Source organism: Artemia sp. Qi Xiang Cuo, chromosome 15 (genome assembly GCF_049724085.1).
Source record: "Artemia sp. Qi Xiang Cuo chromosome 15, ASM4972408v1, whole genome shotgun sequence".
Taxonomy (NCBI): Eukaryota; Metazoa; Arthropoda; class Branchiopoda; order Anostraca; family Artemiidae; genus Artemia; species Artemia sp. Qi Xiang Cuo.
In genome coordinates, this window is record NC_142808.1 from 18,819,135 (window position 1) to 18,837,283 (window position 18,149).

Genomic DNA, 18,149 nt, shown 5'->3' on the forward strand with positions numbered 1-18,149 from the left:
TAATTGATTTCTAGATAGAAAATATGTTTTTAAGGAGGACACTTCCCCACTACCCTTAGAGTAAGGGTTTTAAGTTATGCCCTGGGGGCATATAAGGTTTCTATAGAAGGTGTTGTCGTAGAAACTTAAAAAAAGGCTCATTCGATTTGAAATTCAAAGGGCTAGTGCTCTTTTTAATAGTCTATAAAGTGATTAGAGGGCAACTAGCCCCCCATGCCCATCATTTCCCCAAACACATCCAATCAAAATTTTTAGATAGTCATATTGTTCAGCCTAGTTGATTACCAGATAGAAAATATGTTTTCCAGGAGGACATATGTTTTCAAAATATGTCCCCACAGCCCTCAGGGCAAGGGTTTTAAGTTTTGCCCTGGGGTCATATAGGGTTTTTAAGGAAGACGGTGTCGTAGAAACTTCAAAAAAAGCTCATTCGACTGGAAATTCAGGGGACTAGTGCCCTTTTCAATAGTCTAAAGTGACTGGAGGGCAACTAGCCCCCCACCCCCATCATTCCCCCAAACACATCCAGTAAAAATTTTGAGATAGCCATTTTGTTCAGCGTGGTTGATTTTCAGATAGAACTATGTTTTTGAAGAGAACAGTCCTCCACAACCCTCGGGGCAAGGGTTTTAAGTTATGCCCTGAGGGCATATAAGAGGAATGTTGGCACAATGTATTATGTATTATTTTTTTCCTTTAGAGCAGGGCACTTCATGTGGAAGGGTTCGTCGTAGAAACTTCAAAAGGGGCTCATTCGATTGGAAATTGAGAGTTATAGTGCCCTTTTTAATAGTTAAAAGTGATTGGAGGGCAACTACTTCCCCCCCCCCCACACCCATCATTCACCCAAACACATCCAATCAAAATTTTGAGATAGCCATTTTGTTCAGCGTACTTGATTTTCAGATAGAAAATATGTTTTTGAGGAGAACGCTCCCTTACAACCCTCGGGGCATGGGTTTTAGTTATGCCCTGAGAGCATATAAGAACAATGTTGGCACAATTTACTAGGTATTATTTTTTTTTCCTTTAGAGCAGGGCACTTCATATGGATGGGGTCGTCTTAGAAACTTCAAAAGGGGCTCATTTGATTGGAAATTGAGAGTTCTAGTGCCCTTTTTAATAGTCAAAAGTGATTGAGGGCAACTAGCCCCCCCACCCACGCCTATCATTCCCCCAGACACACCCAATCAAAATTTTGAAATAGCCATTTTGTTCAGCGTAGTTGATTTCCAGATAGAAAATATGTTTTTGAGGAGGACACTCTCCCACAGCCCTCAGGGTAAGGATTTTAAGCTATGCCCTGGGGGCATATAAGGTTTTCAAAAAAGATGTTGTCGTAGAACTTCTAAAAAAGCTCATTCAATTTGGAATTCAAAGGGCTAGTGCCCTTTTTAATAGTTGAAAGTGACTGGAGGGCAACTGACCCCCCTCTCAAGCCCACCTTTTCCCCAATCACATCCAATTAAAATTTGAGATAGCCATTTTGTTCAGCGTAGTTGATTTTCAGATAGAAAATATATTTTTAAGGAGGGCACTCCCCCACAACCCTCAGAGCAAGGATTATAAGTTATGCCCTGTAGGCATATAAGGTTTTTATTGAAATCTTTGTCGTAGAAACTTGAAAAAGGGCTCATTCGATTTGAAATTCAAAGAGATAGTACCCTTTTTAATAGTTGAAAGCGATTTTGAAAGTGATTTCTCACGCCCACCTTTTCCCAAAACACATCCAATCCAATTTTTTAGATAGCCATTTTACTCAACATAGTTGAACGTTTTGGAAATTAGGTCTTTAAGGATGACAACCCCTCCCCCACAACCCTCAGGGCAAGGATTATAAGTTATGCCCTGGGGCATATAAAGTTTTTATTGAAAGTGTTGTCGTAGAAACTTCAAAAGGGCTGATGCAATTGGAAATTGAAAGGGCTAGTGCCTTTTTTAATAGTTGAAAGTGATTGGATAGTGACTAACGCCCCTCTCACGCCCACGATTTTCCAAAAGACATCCAATCAAAATTTTGAGCTAAATAAGTCCTAACTTTTCTCAAAATCCAATGAAAAAATATACTTCCTCTTGTGTTAGAGCATTTATTCTTGATTTATCGAGGTAGTATATATATATATATATATATATATATGTATATATATATATATATATATATATATATATATATATATATATATATATATATATATATATATATATGTATATATACAATTGATAATATATTTCGCCAAACATCTGGCTAAAATCGTTATTGTTTACCCCCATCCAGGAGCGAATATTTACTAGGGGGGGGAGCAAGAAGGGTCCATATCTGAATAGTCAAAGGGCATGGGATGTTTAATATTTTTTTTTCTCCACATTATTGGAGGGTCGACTGCCTCCCCTGCCACCCCCAAACGAGGCCCTGCCCTCATTCCCCTCTAAGTCCCTTTTAATCTTTCGAATGTATTTCGGGCAACAGCGCTCGTTAATAGAGTTATTATTAACCTTATTATTAACTCTATTTTAATTTTTTTATCTATGTTGTTAATTCCGACTTTAATTTAGAGTTATATGTTATTTGAATTTAAATATTTACAGTTTCTGGTTCGGCTCGCATCTTGCAATGACCATAAACAAAAAATAAGGACAATCGCTGCAAGTATGTGGAATAGATCTGGAGAATCTGTGCTTCTTACATGGACAACTATACATGGAGAAACCTTTCGGTTTATTCATTCACAGACCAGATGAAAGAACCAGAAATATTGTTTATCCAAAATTACTCGAATACATAAACAAATAAATTGTATTAAAATAAATAAATTTCAATATGTTCCTAGTATTTTTGTGTCCTTGAATTTTCTTTCTTTTGGGATCTTATCATAGCTCGACGGAGAAGCTAGTTATATTATAAAATAAAAAAGGGGGGATATTTTTTTCACATTCCTTAATATCCTCCCTTTCCTCCCAACTGTTTAATATGTAGATATCAAGGCCGTACCCAAGATTTTTTTTCGGAGGGAGTTTTACAATTTTTTTTTTTGGGGGGGGGGGGGTTACACAAAAAAACCACAAAAAACGTATACAAAATTTGCTTATGTCAATTTTTGTTACATTTTTACGAGTTAGACAAATATTTCGGGGGCGGGGGAGATATCCCTTCCCCCCCCCGGATACGACCTGGGTAGATATTAAACTGTTTGCAGAGCATCCTGAGTCGGACTACGAAAAATTGGCACGGATAAGTTGGGATTATCCAAGTAGTGAAAATGAAAAGATCCGAGCTGCTGTATAAGATAAGATAAGATTTATTGCAAAAAGCCTGTGGGCCTTAGCAATACATAATACAATCTACAAACCAACACTCAGGAACAAAATACAACTTTAGATAGTAAAAATCAAAAAAGGAAAAAAGAAAAAAGAACAAGAAAACGACAAAAAAGAAACACACCAAGGTTCGACTTTTAACCAACAAACACCGTATAATAAAATTCAAATCATAAAAATAGTATCAGGCTATCCCCTCAAACATGATTCCCTATATTTAGTCCCTAAACGAAGAAACTTACACAACTGTTTAATAGCACATGCGTTCCTCTCAGCCATCCGCTCTATTAACCAGCATTCGCTCCCTAACACTCGTCCGAAACATTCATCCCGCAACTCAGACAGCTCGACACACTCGGATACAAAATGAAATAAGTTTTCATTCACCAATCCACACATTGGGCAAATATAAGGGCCAGCCGCCAGCTTAAACTTTCCCAAAAATTTCCCTCTCTCACTGAAATCCAAACTATCCTCTCTTACCGACAATAAGTTCTTCAAATTCTCTTTATTCAACCCAAATTTAAAATAAACCTCCTCCCCCCAACCGTCTTTGGCTTGGGAGTAAAACCTCAAAGACATAGATTGGTCCTTATGAGCTTGCCACTCTTGGATTTCTTGGTCCTTTAGGGTTCGCTGGACTTCCTTCCATACTGACACGGTTTCATCCATAGGGCCTTTTCCTTCATTCCACATCTCCGAAAGTCCACAAAGGTCCAGTATTTTCTTAACCTGATTTGACCATGAATCACGTCTACCATCCTTCAAGCTCTCCAAATAAGCTGCCTTAAGAAGCCGAACTCTAGGTAGCCTAATTATCTTCTCCCAGAATTTTACCATTCTAACCAATCTAACACTCCTTAAAGAAAAAAGCCCCAAATCTCCTTTCAGTACCACTGAACTAAATAAATCCTTCAAGCCTAGAATTCTCTTAAAATATCTTATCTGAACTACTTCTAGTTTAGCTCCTTTAACAAAACCCCAAACCTCAGAGCACCAATGTAGACTAGAAGCTACCTTTGTCTGGAAAACTCTTTTCTGGATCCTCATGTCCGCTAGCTAATTTAAATTACTTCTCCAAAGCATATTTATTAGCCTATTACCTCTCAAATTACAATCTTCTACATGCCTAGACATCCCCCATAAAGCACTAAACTTAACACCCAAATAAACAAATTCATTTTTAACCTCTAAAACCTTTCCTCCAAAATTAAAATGGACCTCTGAATCAGCATCTCCTTTACTCCTAAATACTAATACTACTGATTTCTTAGCGTTCAACTCTAACTCCTTCTTTTCTAAATAATTTTTTATTATATCTAATTACTTCTGAAGGTTATTTCTGTTATCCGCAACTAGAGCTATATCATCCGCGAATAACATGTATGATAGCCTTAACTAATCCAAAGATACGCAAGGGGCTCCATTATTTTTCATAAACCTATCTAAATCATTAACAAACAGGGAGAAGAGCTTAGGAGATAATGTACATCCCTGTTTCACACCCACATGAGACGTGACCAGCCTAGAAAAATTTCCCATAACCTTCACAGAAAATTTCACCCTCCGATACATATCTGCTATTATTGCTACAAAACAAGACGGCAAGCCTATTTCTAACAGACTTTCAATTAATAACCTCCTATTTACCGTATCAAAAGCACTTTGCAGGTCTAAAAAGGCTACGAATAGCCGACCATTTTTTCCTCTAGCATATTTCCTTCTCAATACATCCAAAGTAAAAATATGGTCAATAGTGCTGAAAGTTGATCTGAATCCCGCTTGTATCGGGCTAAGTATTTCCTCCTTATCTAACCAATCTCTTAGCCTAAATTCCAGAACCTCACGAAACAATTTACTTACCACATTCCCCATAAAGATAGACCTAAAGTTTTCATGTAACTTCCTATTACCTTTCTTAAAAAGAGGCACTGCTACAGAAATGCCCCATGAGCGAGGCCAACAAGCTTTCTCTACTACAAAAGAGAAAATTGCAGCCAACATGGGTATTAAAGTTGTCCTTCCTAACTTCAGAACCTTTGTAGATATACCATCTGTTCCTGGACATGAATTTCCATTCATCCTTTTCAGCTGATCCCAAATTTCTTGTTGAGATACAGGCCAAACTAAATCATAATCATTCTGTCTTAAAGGATATATTTCCGTCCCTAGACCTGACTCCGTATCCTCTGAACTATTCAACGCATTCGCCCTAACATATTCTGGCTCCCTATTCTCAAAATAATCTGGCCACGTCTCAATTGCTGGGATGTCTCCTCTTACTCCCGTGCCCTGGATTGAACATTTAACAACCAACCAAAACTCTCTTGAGTTATTCACACTATACGCTCTCGTAATTTCCTCATAAATCTTCTTCAGCCTCTCTCTCTTTTTAACTCTTTTAACTTCATTATAATCTGAATTTAATTTTCTAGGTTCAGCGAGCAGATATAAATTTATGTCCCTGTTCATTGTGTTTAGGGTTTAAAGCAACAGGAAAACTCAAAGTACCTTGTCCTTTTTTCTCCTAAATTCATTATTGAGAAAACCCTCATCATTTCTGTTTGGATGTTTTTTTATCCTAAGATAAAAGCTTAATTCTCTCATAAATTATATCCGTAATTACTAAAATAGCTTGAAGTAATCCAGCAGGTTCTGGAAAACTCAAAATCGAATGGTAATTATTCTGAACTTCCTCACTTTCTAGTTACATTTTAACCAAATCTTCTTTCACCTTGGTTATCCAAACTGGTTTACGGACCCTTTTCTTGCACGTAGGCCTTTTCGTTCCCCTTTCGGACTGTCGAATACACGCTCTCAGCTTAATACTCACTGGCAGATGGTCAAATCCAACCAACTCTAGGACCCTGAGCTCGACCGCCCGGGGCCAAAGAGAAAAATTACATAATATATAAGCGATTAAAGTCGGGCTAAACCTACTATAAGACATACAATCACCCACACTAAAATCTCCTCCAAACCTTCCGTTCATAATTATTAACCCTTCCTTTTCACAAAAATTTATTAAATTCCTTCCCCATCTATTTAATTTCCGAGACCTATCCCTACTTTTCCTACTAGGGAAAACATGCTCACATTCATTCCTCAAACCAACAATATGACGTGGTTAATTTACAAGGGGTTCACCAACCTGCAGCTTATCCTCTTCAATTCTTTGTGCATTGATACCTACTTGAAAAATAAAATTACGGCAAGATTACATTCTTTTATATAACTTAATTTTCATTTTCAGTTCCATTTACAACTAATTTCCATGTGTCTTCCCAACTGTAAGAGGTATTCTTCAGATGCAAATACACAACACACACAACAAGGTGAACATTTTTAACTGATAATAATAACCATAATACATTTTCAGACTCACTTTCTAGCCTACGAAATAAATTAAATACAGCCTTCCTTAGAAGCACTGAAACTCCTCCATAGTATTTGCCATTTGCCAAGACCTTTCTTCGACACTAAAAAACATCAAAGTCTTCATACGACGAAAATTCATCTAGAGAATTCCACGTCTCGACAAGGCAAACAACATCCCAACTTTCACAACCGGCTGATGTACTTGACTCTAATAAATTTTCTAACTTTTCCCTACTATAACCTTGTAAATTCCAAACTACAAAACTTAAGCACGATTCACTATGGCCCTGTATTCCCTATTTTGGCAATTTCGACTGGTTCCCAGGCACTACTATATCCTCCCAACTAGGATGCTCCTGATAAAAAATCGGAGCTTTCACTATCTGGCGAGACCCCAATGATTCGTAATCCTCAATCGTCTCCGTTTCTCGAGCACTTTTTTTGCGCCTTTATCGTGCTCCAAAGGGGTAGTTTTCTTATTATTTATTTTGTCCTGTCCTACACTCTGCTGAGCTAAATTCACCGCAGGTTCTTGGCTAACAGTGGGATAATACTACCAACAAATAAAAGCAGCCGGGTCCCCATCTTCTACACTAAATACAGAAGCAGCGCAACTAGCAGCCGAATTTACCAATTCGCGTCTGTCCCGTGAAATAATCTGATTTGAACCAGATTAAGATGTACCAGGTTCTTTAGAATTAGCATTAGGGCTAACTATCTCGATACTCATACGTTTTTCTTTTTGAATTTCATTCGCTATCACTAGCGTGACTGATTTTGATCCTTCTTTACTTAGTGACCTTGCATTGACCATTACTTCATTTTCCGTGCGCATATTACGATTTAAATCGGAACTCTGATGATCATGGGTTCATATTTCCTCTACTGCTATAACCTTCCGTTGTTCTCGATAAATTTCTTTCACTTTACCCAATTCACTATCGTATGCAAAAATCTTATCCCCCACGAAAAGTCTCACACCCCTCAGCTTTGGACAAAAATGGCCTTCCGTACGCGCGGCTTCCAAAATTGGTATCAACTTGCTCCGTGCAAATAAATCTGAAGAAGTATAATCTGGGGCTACTGACAAATGAAACCTTTTGAAAAGTGCAGCCGAAGTAAATATGGATTTTTTAATTCCATAGACGCTAATTTAATTACGACTGGTTTGACTTTCTGGTTTGAAGGTAAACGGAAAACATCTTTTATATCTGTCTGCATAAACTTTGCACCTCTTACTATTTCATATAATCATCTAAGAATGTCCTCTTTTAGACTAGAACCCCTTATCTTTGGGTCAAAATTGTAGAGTATCACATTACACCTTTTTTGATCCGCCTCGATTCTATCCATTATCTTTTTATTCTTTGAAATTTCTATTTTAAGCTCACGAACTTCCGCCTTTGTATTTTCCGATCTTTTTTCCACTTCACAGATTTTCGTATTTAGATATTCTAAAATTGATGAAAAGTCCATAAATAGTTTTTCTACCTTTTCGCACAAGGGATCTAGTTTTTTAATCTCTATTGACATTTAATTTAATTTCTTTAAAATCTGTAGCTGGACTTCCGCTGATTCCGTCATCTTGATGGTAATTACTCGCTACTTAAAATAGAAAGGCGTACCTGTTTAAGAGTCAATTATTTAATCCACGCTGACTCAAAGCGTGCAATTAGCTAAGCCGCCGTTAATAATGCCACGGCTAACAGCAATTCCGAGTGAACTTCTCAGCAAAAACCAAAGATAATAAACTTCTCGACAAATTCTGCGGGATATATTTTTCACAAGCCAAACTAATTGAATGTTGGATCATGTATTTCACAATTTCAGTCATATATATAATCCACTTTTTAGATGTTCACTGAATGAGAACTAAAACTGAACTGACCTTTATATGGTGACCTTTGGGCAAAAGGATTTTACATTACAGGTGGTGAAAAGTTCGGAGGAGATTTTCTTGTTTACCAAGGTATATTCTTTTTTCTTAATCCATAGTAAATATTTCTAGAAGTTTTAAGTTTATAAATGAATAATTTACAGGTAAAAAGTCATTCTTCGTTCTCAAATCCCATGTTTTTTTAAAGGGTAATCTCAAAGCAACAAAATGTCTCTTTTTGCAAGTCTTGATTTCTTAGTATTTATCTGTATAGGATATGCGTTTTAAGTATCTAGCTGGCACAGCAAGCCAGGATTTGCCATTCCATTGGTCACTCAGTGCTTGAATCTATTGCCACTTTTATTGCCAGTATTTTCAATTCATGAGATTTATCCATAAATTAAGGGTGTTGATCTTTGATGACAGACCGTAATTTCGCAGGATTTTTAAACTATTTTTGAATTGTGGCACTTACTTTAGCAAGAATTCAGAATTTAGGAATAAATTACCTTAGTAGAAAATCTACATACCAGAAGACATTTTTGTGAACATTGTCAACACTTCTTTTCGTTGCGTCTTGTGATGTAAGACCGTCAAAATTTGAAGCTAAAAAGAGTGTCCTACCATATCTCGCTGATATTGAATAGCCAGAAGAGAAATGGTAGTAAGCTGACGCTAATATACATCAACACCTGTCCTAATTTTGCACTCGGTAGAGGTTTTGAGCTTTCAGTTTGAATTCAGAATGGAAGAAGTATATCTGCTACAAGCCGTGATAATGCAACAAAAGCATTGGAAGAATTTCATTGGAAATATCTGGCCAGAACTATTATCAAGGATTTTCTGCTGAAAATCCGTGTGTCAGCATAGCATATGCAGATTTTTTGCATAGCATTTTCGTTCAAAATAGCCTTTAGTGGCAAGTGCTGTGTAACAGATTAAAAAAAAAAGAGATTAGACCAGGGTTTAGCTATAGGTAAGTCTTAGGTAAACGTTTGTCGCTCTAACCATTGCCTAAAGACTTAATGCCATTATAAAAATATCTAACTTGTATATAATCCTGCTCAGTTGCATTCGGAATATACAGATTTCTGTCTATAGTCCCTTTTCCTCTCCCGTAGGGTTGTAAAACTGCATTTAATATCTTCATATTTTTACTTGTTTTTTTTTTTATTGCATTTCACTTTGTTTTGTTCAATTTTTTTTAAACTTTCCCGAATATAAATTATATTCCACCCCCTGCCCTCAAGGTTTTCTGGCTGAAGGTTTTCCCCTGACCAAGTCGCATGAAAGAAGTGGCTGTACGATACTTCGAAGGCGGTTCATTTGAGCGAGAACTGAAAGTTCTAGTGTCATTTATGGGAATCGAAAGATATTGGAGGACAACCAGCTCCCCTCCTGAGCCCATCTTTGCTCTCCAGCGGCCTCTTTGTAACTCCCTGCTATATGGGGTCAAAATTTCGATATAGCGCCATTGTTCAAAATTGTCGAATAGTCCAATAAATATATCTCTTGGGATAACATGTCCTTCCAAGGCATGCCACAGAGCCTTAAATTAAGAAGATTGCCAATTGTTTACAGACAGATTTTATACTGGGAAAAGAAGAAGGAGGATGCATACAGGGAGGGTTCTAGTTGGCACAAGAATAGGTCAAAAAACTTGTTGTCCCTGATCAGACTGAAGCTTAAAGCTGTAGGTTCTTCGGCCAAGAGGAGCCTAAAGTACAAAAAATTAATTTTGGGACACTCCTCCTCCCCCACCACTAATAACTGACCCCAGATAAGGGTCAAAATGCCTTTTTTCAAGTAAGATGGAAACTTCCAAGGATTTTTGCCTGGACTAAAGAGACCAGGCATCTTGTTTGGTGGAGTAGGGTGCTAGGGGGCCAGGGAATGGGTTAAAAAAAATTCTTTTCTTGATTAGTTTGAAATTTCTTGTCGCTGGTGCAAGGGATGCCCAGTATAAAAGATGTTTTGGGCCAAATAAGTATTCAAACGAGGGCCAATACTTTTTTTTGAGCATAGATTCGAAAACTTATGGATTGATATTTCTCTTGGCTTTAAAGTTACATGTAACTCGGCCAAGAGAACCCCGTGTGAAGAGAAAAATTTTGAAACAAAAAAGTTTGTATGACCAAGAAACTAGGTGAAGTATCTTTCTGTGTTTAAAACTGGCCATTGGTGCAGAATAAATTACATTCAAGCCGTGGTATTTTTAATTTGTTAGTGATGCAAAATGAACTTATTCCTGACTCTCAGTTCCGAGTCTTAATTACTCAAAAAAGGCAAAATAGTAAAGAAAGCAGTCAATTCACGGAGGTGAAAATTTGAAATTAATTTTTACTGCATTGATTCATGACCTCCCGAAATAATCCTAGATTTGTTTCTTCTCTGATAGCCACGAAATTTACAAGGCCAGGACTAGATAGGCATCATGAAGACAAAGCATTGTGAAAGCGATGTTTTTTACGGTCGGAATGAAACTTTTAATATAATTACATTGTGCCTAGAAGTTCCTAATGTGAACAATACTCAAAATTCTATGGTAAACACATTGTTGAAATATTATAGCATATATTACTGTTGGTTGGGTATTTCGCCAAATACTCAAGTCCCCCTCCCCAAACCGTACACATGTTCTTACAATTAACAAATAATAAAGCCATATTGATTAAAAGATGCACAAAAATTAATTTCAAAAAGCTTTTGCCGAACAATGAGAAGTAAAGTGGCATATTAAAGCCAAAACGAACAACAATAAAAAATAATTTTACAATAAGAACAACAATAAGAACAACAATTAAAAATAAAAAAGAATTTTAAAAAGGGGTATAAAAATGTATTCTTATCTCCTTAATCACAAGATGGGTTATTGGGATTGATTCAAAAAGCTGATCTACAGCTTTAATTGTCACATCGGTGCGTGTCCTGGGTCGGACTACTATAAGGGGAGGGCTGTTTCCTTGTCATATCCATCCACAAGAATGGCCCCTGGAATCCCTTTTAAATTTTGTAAGAATTAGCCGCTAGGAATTTTACTTCGCCTTTAGACGATTCAAGTATAATCCGATAGACATATTTTTACTGACGCAATGTTTCATAGGTCCTTATTCTTTGCAGTTGCTTTACAAATTTTCAATCTTTAATCAGCAGGGTGCTACGTGTCCGCATATTTGGCTACTATTCATGAACAAGTGGCAAAGTTTCAGACGGACCCACAATCCAGATTTTTAATCCAGGAATCAGTCAATGTCCAGATTTTTGAAAGACATGGTGAATTGGTTCTATATATTTTATAATATATAGAACCAAAAAGCTGATCTACAGCTTTAATTGTCACATCGGTGCGTGTCCTGGGTCGGACTACTATAAGGGGAGGGCTTTTTTCTTGTCATATCCATCCACAAGAATGGTCCCTGGAATCCCTTTTAAATTTTGTAAGAATTAGCCGCTAGGAATTTTACTTCGCCTTTAGACGATTCAAGTATAATCCGATAGACATATTTTTACTGATGCAATGTTTCATATGTCCTTATTCATTGCAGTTGCTTTACAAATTTTCAATCTTTAATCAGCAGTGTGCTACGTGTCCGCATATTTGGCTACTATTCATGAACAAGTGGCAAAGTTTCAGACGGACCCACAATCCAGATTTTTAATCCAGGAATCAGACAATGTCCAGATTTTTGAAAGACATGGTGAATTGGTTCTATATATTTTATAATATATAGAACCAAAAAGCTGATCTACAGCTTTAATTGTCACATCGGTGCGTGTCCTGGGTCGGACTACTATAAGGGGAGGGCGTTTTTCTTGTCATATCCATCCACAAGAATGGTCCCTGGAATCCCTTTTAAATTTTGTAAGAATTAGCCGCTAGGAATTTTACTTCGCCTTTAGACGATTCAAGTATAATCCGATAGACATATTTTTACTGACGCAATGTTTCATAGGTCCTTATTCTTTGCAGTTGCTTTACAAATTTTCAATCTTTAATCAGCAGTGTGCTACGTGTCCGCATATTTGGCTACTATTCATGAACAAGTGGCAAAGTTTCAGACGGACCCACAATCCGGATTTTTAATCCAGGAATCAGACAATGTCCAGATTTTTGAAAGACATGGTGAATTGGTTCTATATATTTTATAATATATAGAACCAAAAAGCTGATCTACAGCTTTAATTGTCACATCGGTGCGTGTCCTGGGTCGGACTACTATAAGGGTAGGGCTTTTTTCTTGTCATATCCATCCACAAGAATGGTCCCTGGAATCCCTTTTAAATTTTGTAAGGATTAGCCGCTAGGAATTTTACTTCGCCTTTAGACGATTCAAGTATAATCCGATAGACATATTTTTACTGACGCAATGTTTCATAGGTCCTTATTATTTGCAGTTGCTTTACAAATTTTCAATCTTTAATCAGCAGTGTGCCACGTGTCCGCATATTTGGCTACTATTTATGAACAAGTGGCAAAGTTTCAGACGGACCCACAATCCGGATTTTTAATCCAGGAATCAGACAATGTCCAGATTTTTGAAAGACATGGTGAATTGGTTCTATATATTTTATAATATATAGAACCAAAAAGCTGATCTACAGCTTTAATTGTCACATCGGTGCGTGTCCTGGGTCGGACTACTATAAGGGGAGGGCTTTTTTCTTGTCATATCCATCCACAAGAATGGTCCCTGGAATCCTTTTTAAATTTTGTAAGGATTAGCCGCTAGGAATTTTACTTCGCCTTTAGACGATTCAAGTATAATCCGATAGACATATTTTTACTGACGCAATGTTTCATAGGTCCTTATTATTTGCAGTTGCTTTACAAATTTTCAATCCTTAATCAGCAGTGTGCCACGTGTCCGCATATTTGGCTACTATTTATGAACAAGTGGCAAAGTTTCAGACGGACCCACAATCCAGATTTTTCATCCAGAAATCAGACAATGTCCAGATTTTCGAAAGACATGGTGAATTGGTTCTGTATATTTTATAATCGAAATAATTATTTTGAGAGCAGCAATAGTAAGTAGCAATAATAGTAAATATGATGGTTTCACTGAAATATTAAATCCTCCAGATTTTGGCTATGTTCTTTCGAGGAGTAGTAAAAGCTTCACTAAATACATAGCTGATAAGTAAGATCTGCCGTTAATTCCTATTTCCTTTCAGGTGATCCTGTTCGATTTCATGCCAAATATATTGCCATCTGCTTACCATTTCAAGGACTACTCACACCCTTTCAAATTGCAGTGCATACTCGTGTTGCTGTTAGTGTCAATAAAAAAAATACTATTATGTACAGTTGAAAGTGACTCTCGAGTTATGTATAAATATCTCGAGTGGCTGGATGCTAAGAGGGAGAAAAATGTGCCATGAGACAATCAAATATTCGTCAAAGTAAAGAAATTGTCTTTCAGTTTTTTTCTTTTTCTTTACCAATTAAGCAGTTTACGATTAATTTGAGAAAAGATTGAAGTTATTGTCCAAGGAATGCGAGGGTCGAATCAACAACTGCCTGCAAGAACCGTTTTGACCATTAATTGAGCTCCAACCCTTGAAAGGGCCAATTGAGCGATTCTATGCTGTGCATTGCAACCGGACGTCGACGTCAACAAGGACTAGAAACTGATCGCAAGAGGACCTAACTTGGTCCAAGCTCTAATTAAAGTAAAAACTTAGCTAATGAAGGTAATGGAAGTTGCTATTACCTCCTGATGCTAATGAGGAGGAGATTTTTATGAGAAACATTTATGGTGTAATGGGTAAATTAATATAAATCTTAAATTAATAAACATAAGCGCATAAAGGAAGTTAATAATAAGTAAATATAGGGAAAAATCTTCGAGTTTATTTCCCCTATTAGGAAAAGAGAGTACACTATACAACTCGTTGAATAGATGTTTAAAATACTGACTTTACACAAATGTTGATTTGACATACTTAAAAGAATTCCGCTGAACAACAAAACTGTAAAATGTCGTATACATAAAATCAGCTTATATTGAATAACTCCAGTTAAAAAACAATAAATCTTCTCAGGATTATTTGTTCTTCCTTGAATTCCGGGACATCAAAACTGTGAAAAGTAGTTTCATTATAAGTTGAATTTTTTTTTACAAATCAAAATCTCACCTTAGCACTGATCAGATTATAACATTTTTATTTAAACACAAATGAACATACCATCTTGAAAAAAAGCGCAGATGCCTAGTGGTAAATTTCAGCGCTGCAAATTAAACGAAACTAAAACTAAAGCCGCTTTAAACTAACTTATCAAACAAAAGGAAAAAAAAGAATTGGAAATATTGCTCTTTAGATTTAACTTTAAAATAGTTTTTTTTTAAATTACTGAAACAAACAGATAAATTTAGTGGCGCACTTTCAATATTCTGGAAAAGAAATGATAGGTCTCAGTTAGAAGTAGAAATTACTGCATCATCCATAAACATAATTTTACGAATAAGCAAAGAAATGAAAACAAAAATCAGATAGGCTCAAAGAAAGAGCCCTGACTCCTGAGGTACTCCGTGATTAATGAAGAAACTATCAGAACAAAGTTCATGGGATTCATCAACGCACTGAAGTTGTCTTCGAGAAAGATAAGATGCAAGAACATTTAGATATTGGGAGATAATCCCATAGGATTTAAATTTAGAGATACAAAGAATGATTTACGGTGTCAAAAGCCTTGGCGAAATCAAGGAAAATCAGCAAGGAATGTTGCTCATCATCTAATAAATCATTAGATGATATTTTCATTATACGAAATGCGATTGAAATGAAAAATAATCCATTTTACAAAATATTTCGTAAAAGTTAGTTCATTGACAGATCAGTTGATATCCCTTTTATGAGTCCATACCGAGAAGAATGTAGTTTATTAGGACCTAATATAATGGTCTACTATCAAATTTTTCCGAAACGGTACTGAATACGAAAGCAGATGAATATTGATGAATATTGCCAATTATGCAATTTTTTTTAATAGCTCAGAAAAGCCCCATGGGTCGGTGATAGATTAAAAATTGGTATCAAAAAAGGGGAAATGCTTTCCGCTACCCGCTTAACAGTTGCAGCTGATTATCTCAATTCATCAGAAGAACAATAATTTTTTTTGTCCTGACGCAAAATTTTTGAAAAAAGTAAAGGAACTTTCTGCAAGTTGCTTATTACCTGGAACAAGAGGAGAAATAAGCTTCGTGACGCAATTAGTAGACGTAGACGTAGAAGTAGACGCAATTCTAGAACCAATAATCCTAAAATAATCACCAAAATCATCTAAAATATCTTTTGAACCTGTAATATTTTTCCATTTATTTCCTGGCAATCAACATTGGTACTTTTACTACTATAAGGATGTTTTTTTTTTTTTATAAGTCTCCTTGTTTTTCTCATATCAGATTTATATTTTAGAAATTCATCAATATAATATTTACTCTTCGCAAAAATATTTACTATTCGCATCATAATATTTTCGTTGCAAACCTGACGCCGGTTTGTCAACTGAACTTTCTGTGAAGAGCATTCTGTCAGTAACAGAAGAAGGAACGAAAATATAGTGACGAAGTGGAAGTATTCTATTAGATCTATTCGAAGAATAAATGCTTGTATGGGAGGATTTTGGTAAATATGACTGACTAGACATATTTACCACAGAGCTAGAGCAACCCTGAATTTGGCAGGCATAAAAACTAAATCTGTTAAGCCAGTTCAACAAAATTAATTCAATGTTTGACCTATATTATTTAAAGTATCAGACTTACAAGGAAAATACTTGGCCACTTCTTTCAGAGGCCTTCGACGTATGAGTAAAGTCACAAAATCGTGTTTTGCTACTTCCTCCTTTATTTTATTCTTGATGAAGTTACAGTCAGGGTCAGTCCAAGTTTTGCCGATTTTGGTCCAACCTGTCAAGCTTTTGATAGATACGCTGCCAATTTGTAGTAACTCATCACCTTCCTAGGCAAGAAAGAAATCTCTCTCAATCCAAATAGTCAATTTCAATGTTTTGATGGTAAAACAAATTGCATTTTTAATACATTGTTTTTGAATTTTTTTCTTAAGGAGAAACTGCCCCTCGAAGCATTACTCTTTCTCTCGTCCATAACTTGTAGAGCTTGAATAAGAGACCCAAATAAATTATATAAAACTATTATATAAAACGTTCAATTATATAAAACTAAAAGCAAACACCCACTTTCACGTAAATCTCAGATAAATAATTTTTTCTGTCGAAAAAGATACACTCAGTTTTCAAGAAACTTTTATTGTCAGAAAATGCAACTCTTTTTTCGATTAAACGGAGGAGTTTCCTTTTGAAGTTTGGGAAAGGGCAGTCCCTGAAAATATTTTAGCCTACTTTCTAAGAGGCATACAGTCACTTATTTACAATTTTGTATTAGATAAGATGATCGCGTGAATGGTACGGTTGTAAAATAATAAGTCAGCAATTTAAATCTGATTTGCAAAAGTTCCATGGTATTATTTCAAAATAGCATTGATAAAAAATTGACGAGAAGTGAAGAATTATTACTGCACTAATAATTTATATATTAATAATTTATATTTAAATAAAAATTAAATTAAATACAAATTTAATATTATATTAAATAAATTTATTATATTAAATATTTTTATTATATATTAAATTTTTATTATATATTATTTATTAAATATTTCTATTATATTAAATAATACTATATAATATAATATAAATTAAATATAATATTAAATATAAATATTTATATATTAATATAATAATAATAATAATTTAGTATAGTCAATCGAAACAGTGCAACAAATGAATGGTAAGAGGTTATGTTTGAATTAAAACTTGGCGTGTTTTACCACTAAGTAAAATTAAATTGTCAAGTGGACTGTCAATTATTCTTTTAATAATGATTTTGCATGTTTTGGATAAATTCCTAGTTCTGTCTTATTGTTTAGAATTTACGCTGGTCTATTTTGAGTAGAAAAAAGGATGATATTGATATTTGCTAAAAGCTAATAAATTTCTGAGACTGGATTTTTGATTATAGTGTATGTATGATTCAAGCTTTATCTAAAATTCATTATATTTAAGCCTAACAACCAAAAGTTACCACCCGGAGAAAACATCGACTAATTTTAAAAAAGCAACACTAGCAAGTTAAATTATCTAACCTTCAAAAAAGATGGCATCTTCTTCCCCGGTGGCTCGTAGATTAGATAAAGTACATGGCTTGTGAAAGAACCAATTTCTTGTATAGAGGAAGGGTCTTCGAGAAAGCAATGAAGCTCAATGAGGCTAGAAGGATCTCCGTCCGCTTTTGTCCATCGAACTTGTAAAACATCTTCCATAGCCTGAAACAATGAAGCCTCAGAATAAATTAGGTAAATGACTGAATGTCACTCCAAAATATCTTTTTTGTATTGTAGGGCTACTACTACTGCTTTGAAGACTACTACTAAAGCTACGACTACTATGACTAACCTAATGTGGTAAGCTATATTTTAAATATCTAAAATCAATAGGATAAAACTTTGCATCGCAAGGGTATATTTTTATAGATAGTCGTAAGTAGTTTAGTGTAAA

At 35.5% G+C, this 18,149-nt stretch overlaps 2 protein-coding genes across 2 annotated transcripts in view; one reads left to right on the forward strand and one right to left on the reverse strand.

The window, feature by feature from the left end:
• Positions 1-14,381, forward strand: part of LOC148943414 (uncharacterized) — a gene marked incomplete at its 5' end in the record, with an annotated part of 43,460 nt that extends 29,079 nt beyond the window's left edge. Inside the window, 2 exons of the mRNA XM_089101129.1 lie at positions 8,585-8,662; positions 13,745-14,381. Coding sequence (XP_088957255.1) covers positions 8,585-8,662; positions 13,745-13,881 — 215 coding nt within the window. The remainder of the gene's footprint in view (positions 1-8,584; positions 8,663-13,744) is intronic.
• A 176-nt stretch (positions 14,382-14,557) lies between these two features.
• LOC148943416 (uncharacterized) lies at positions 14,558-17,914 on the reverse strand. The gene is made up of 3 exons (XM_089100931.1): positions 17,738-17,914; positions 16,339-16,534; positions 14,558-14,651 (listed from the first exon to the last, which is right to left on the reverse strand). The coding sequence occupies exons 1-3, from the start codon at positions 17,912-17,914 to the stop codon at positions 14,617-14,619; spliced, it is 408 nt and encodes a 135-aa protein (XP_088957057.1). The 3' UTR covers positions 14,558-14,616.
• Between the last annotated feature and the right edge of the window lie 235 nt (positions 17,915-18,149).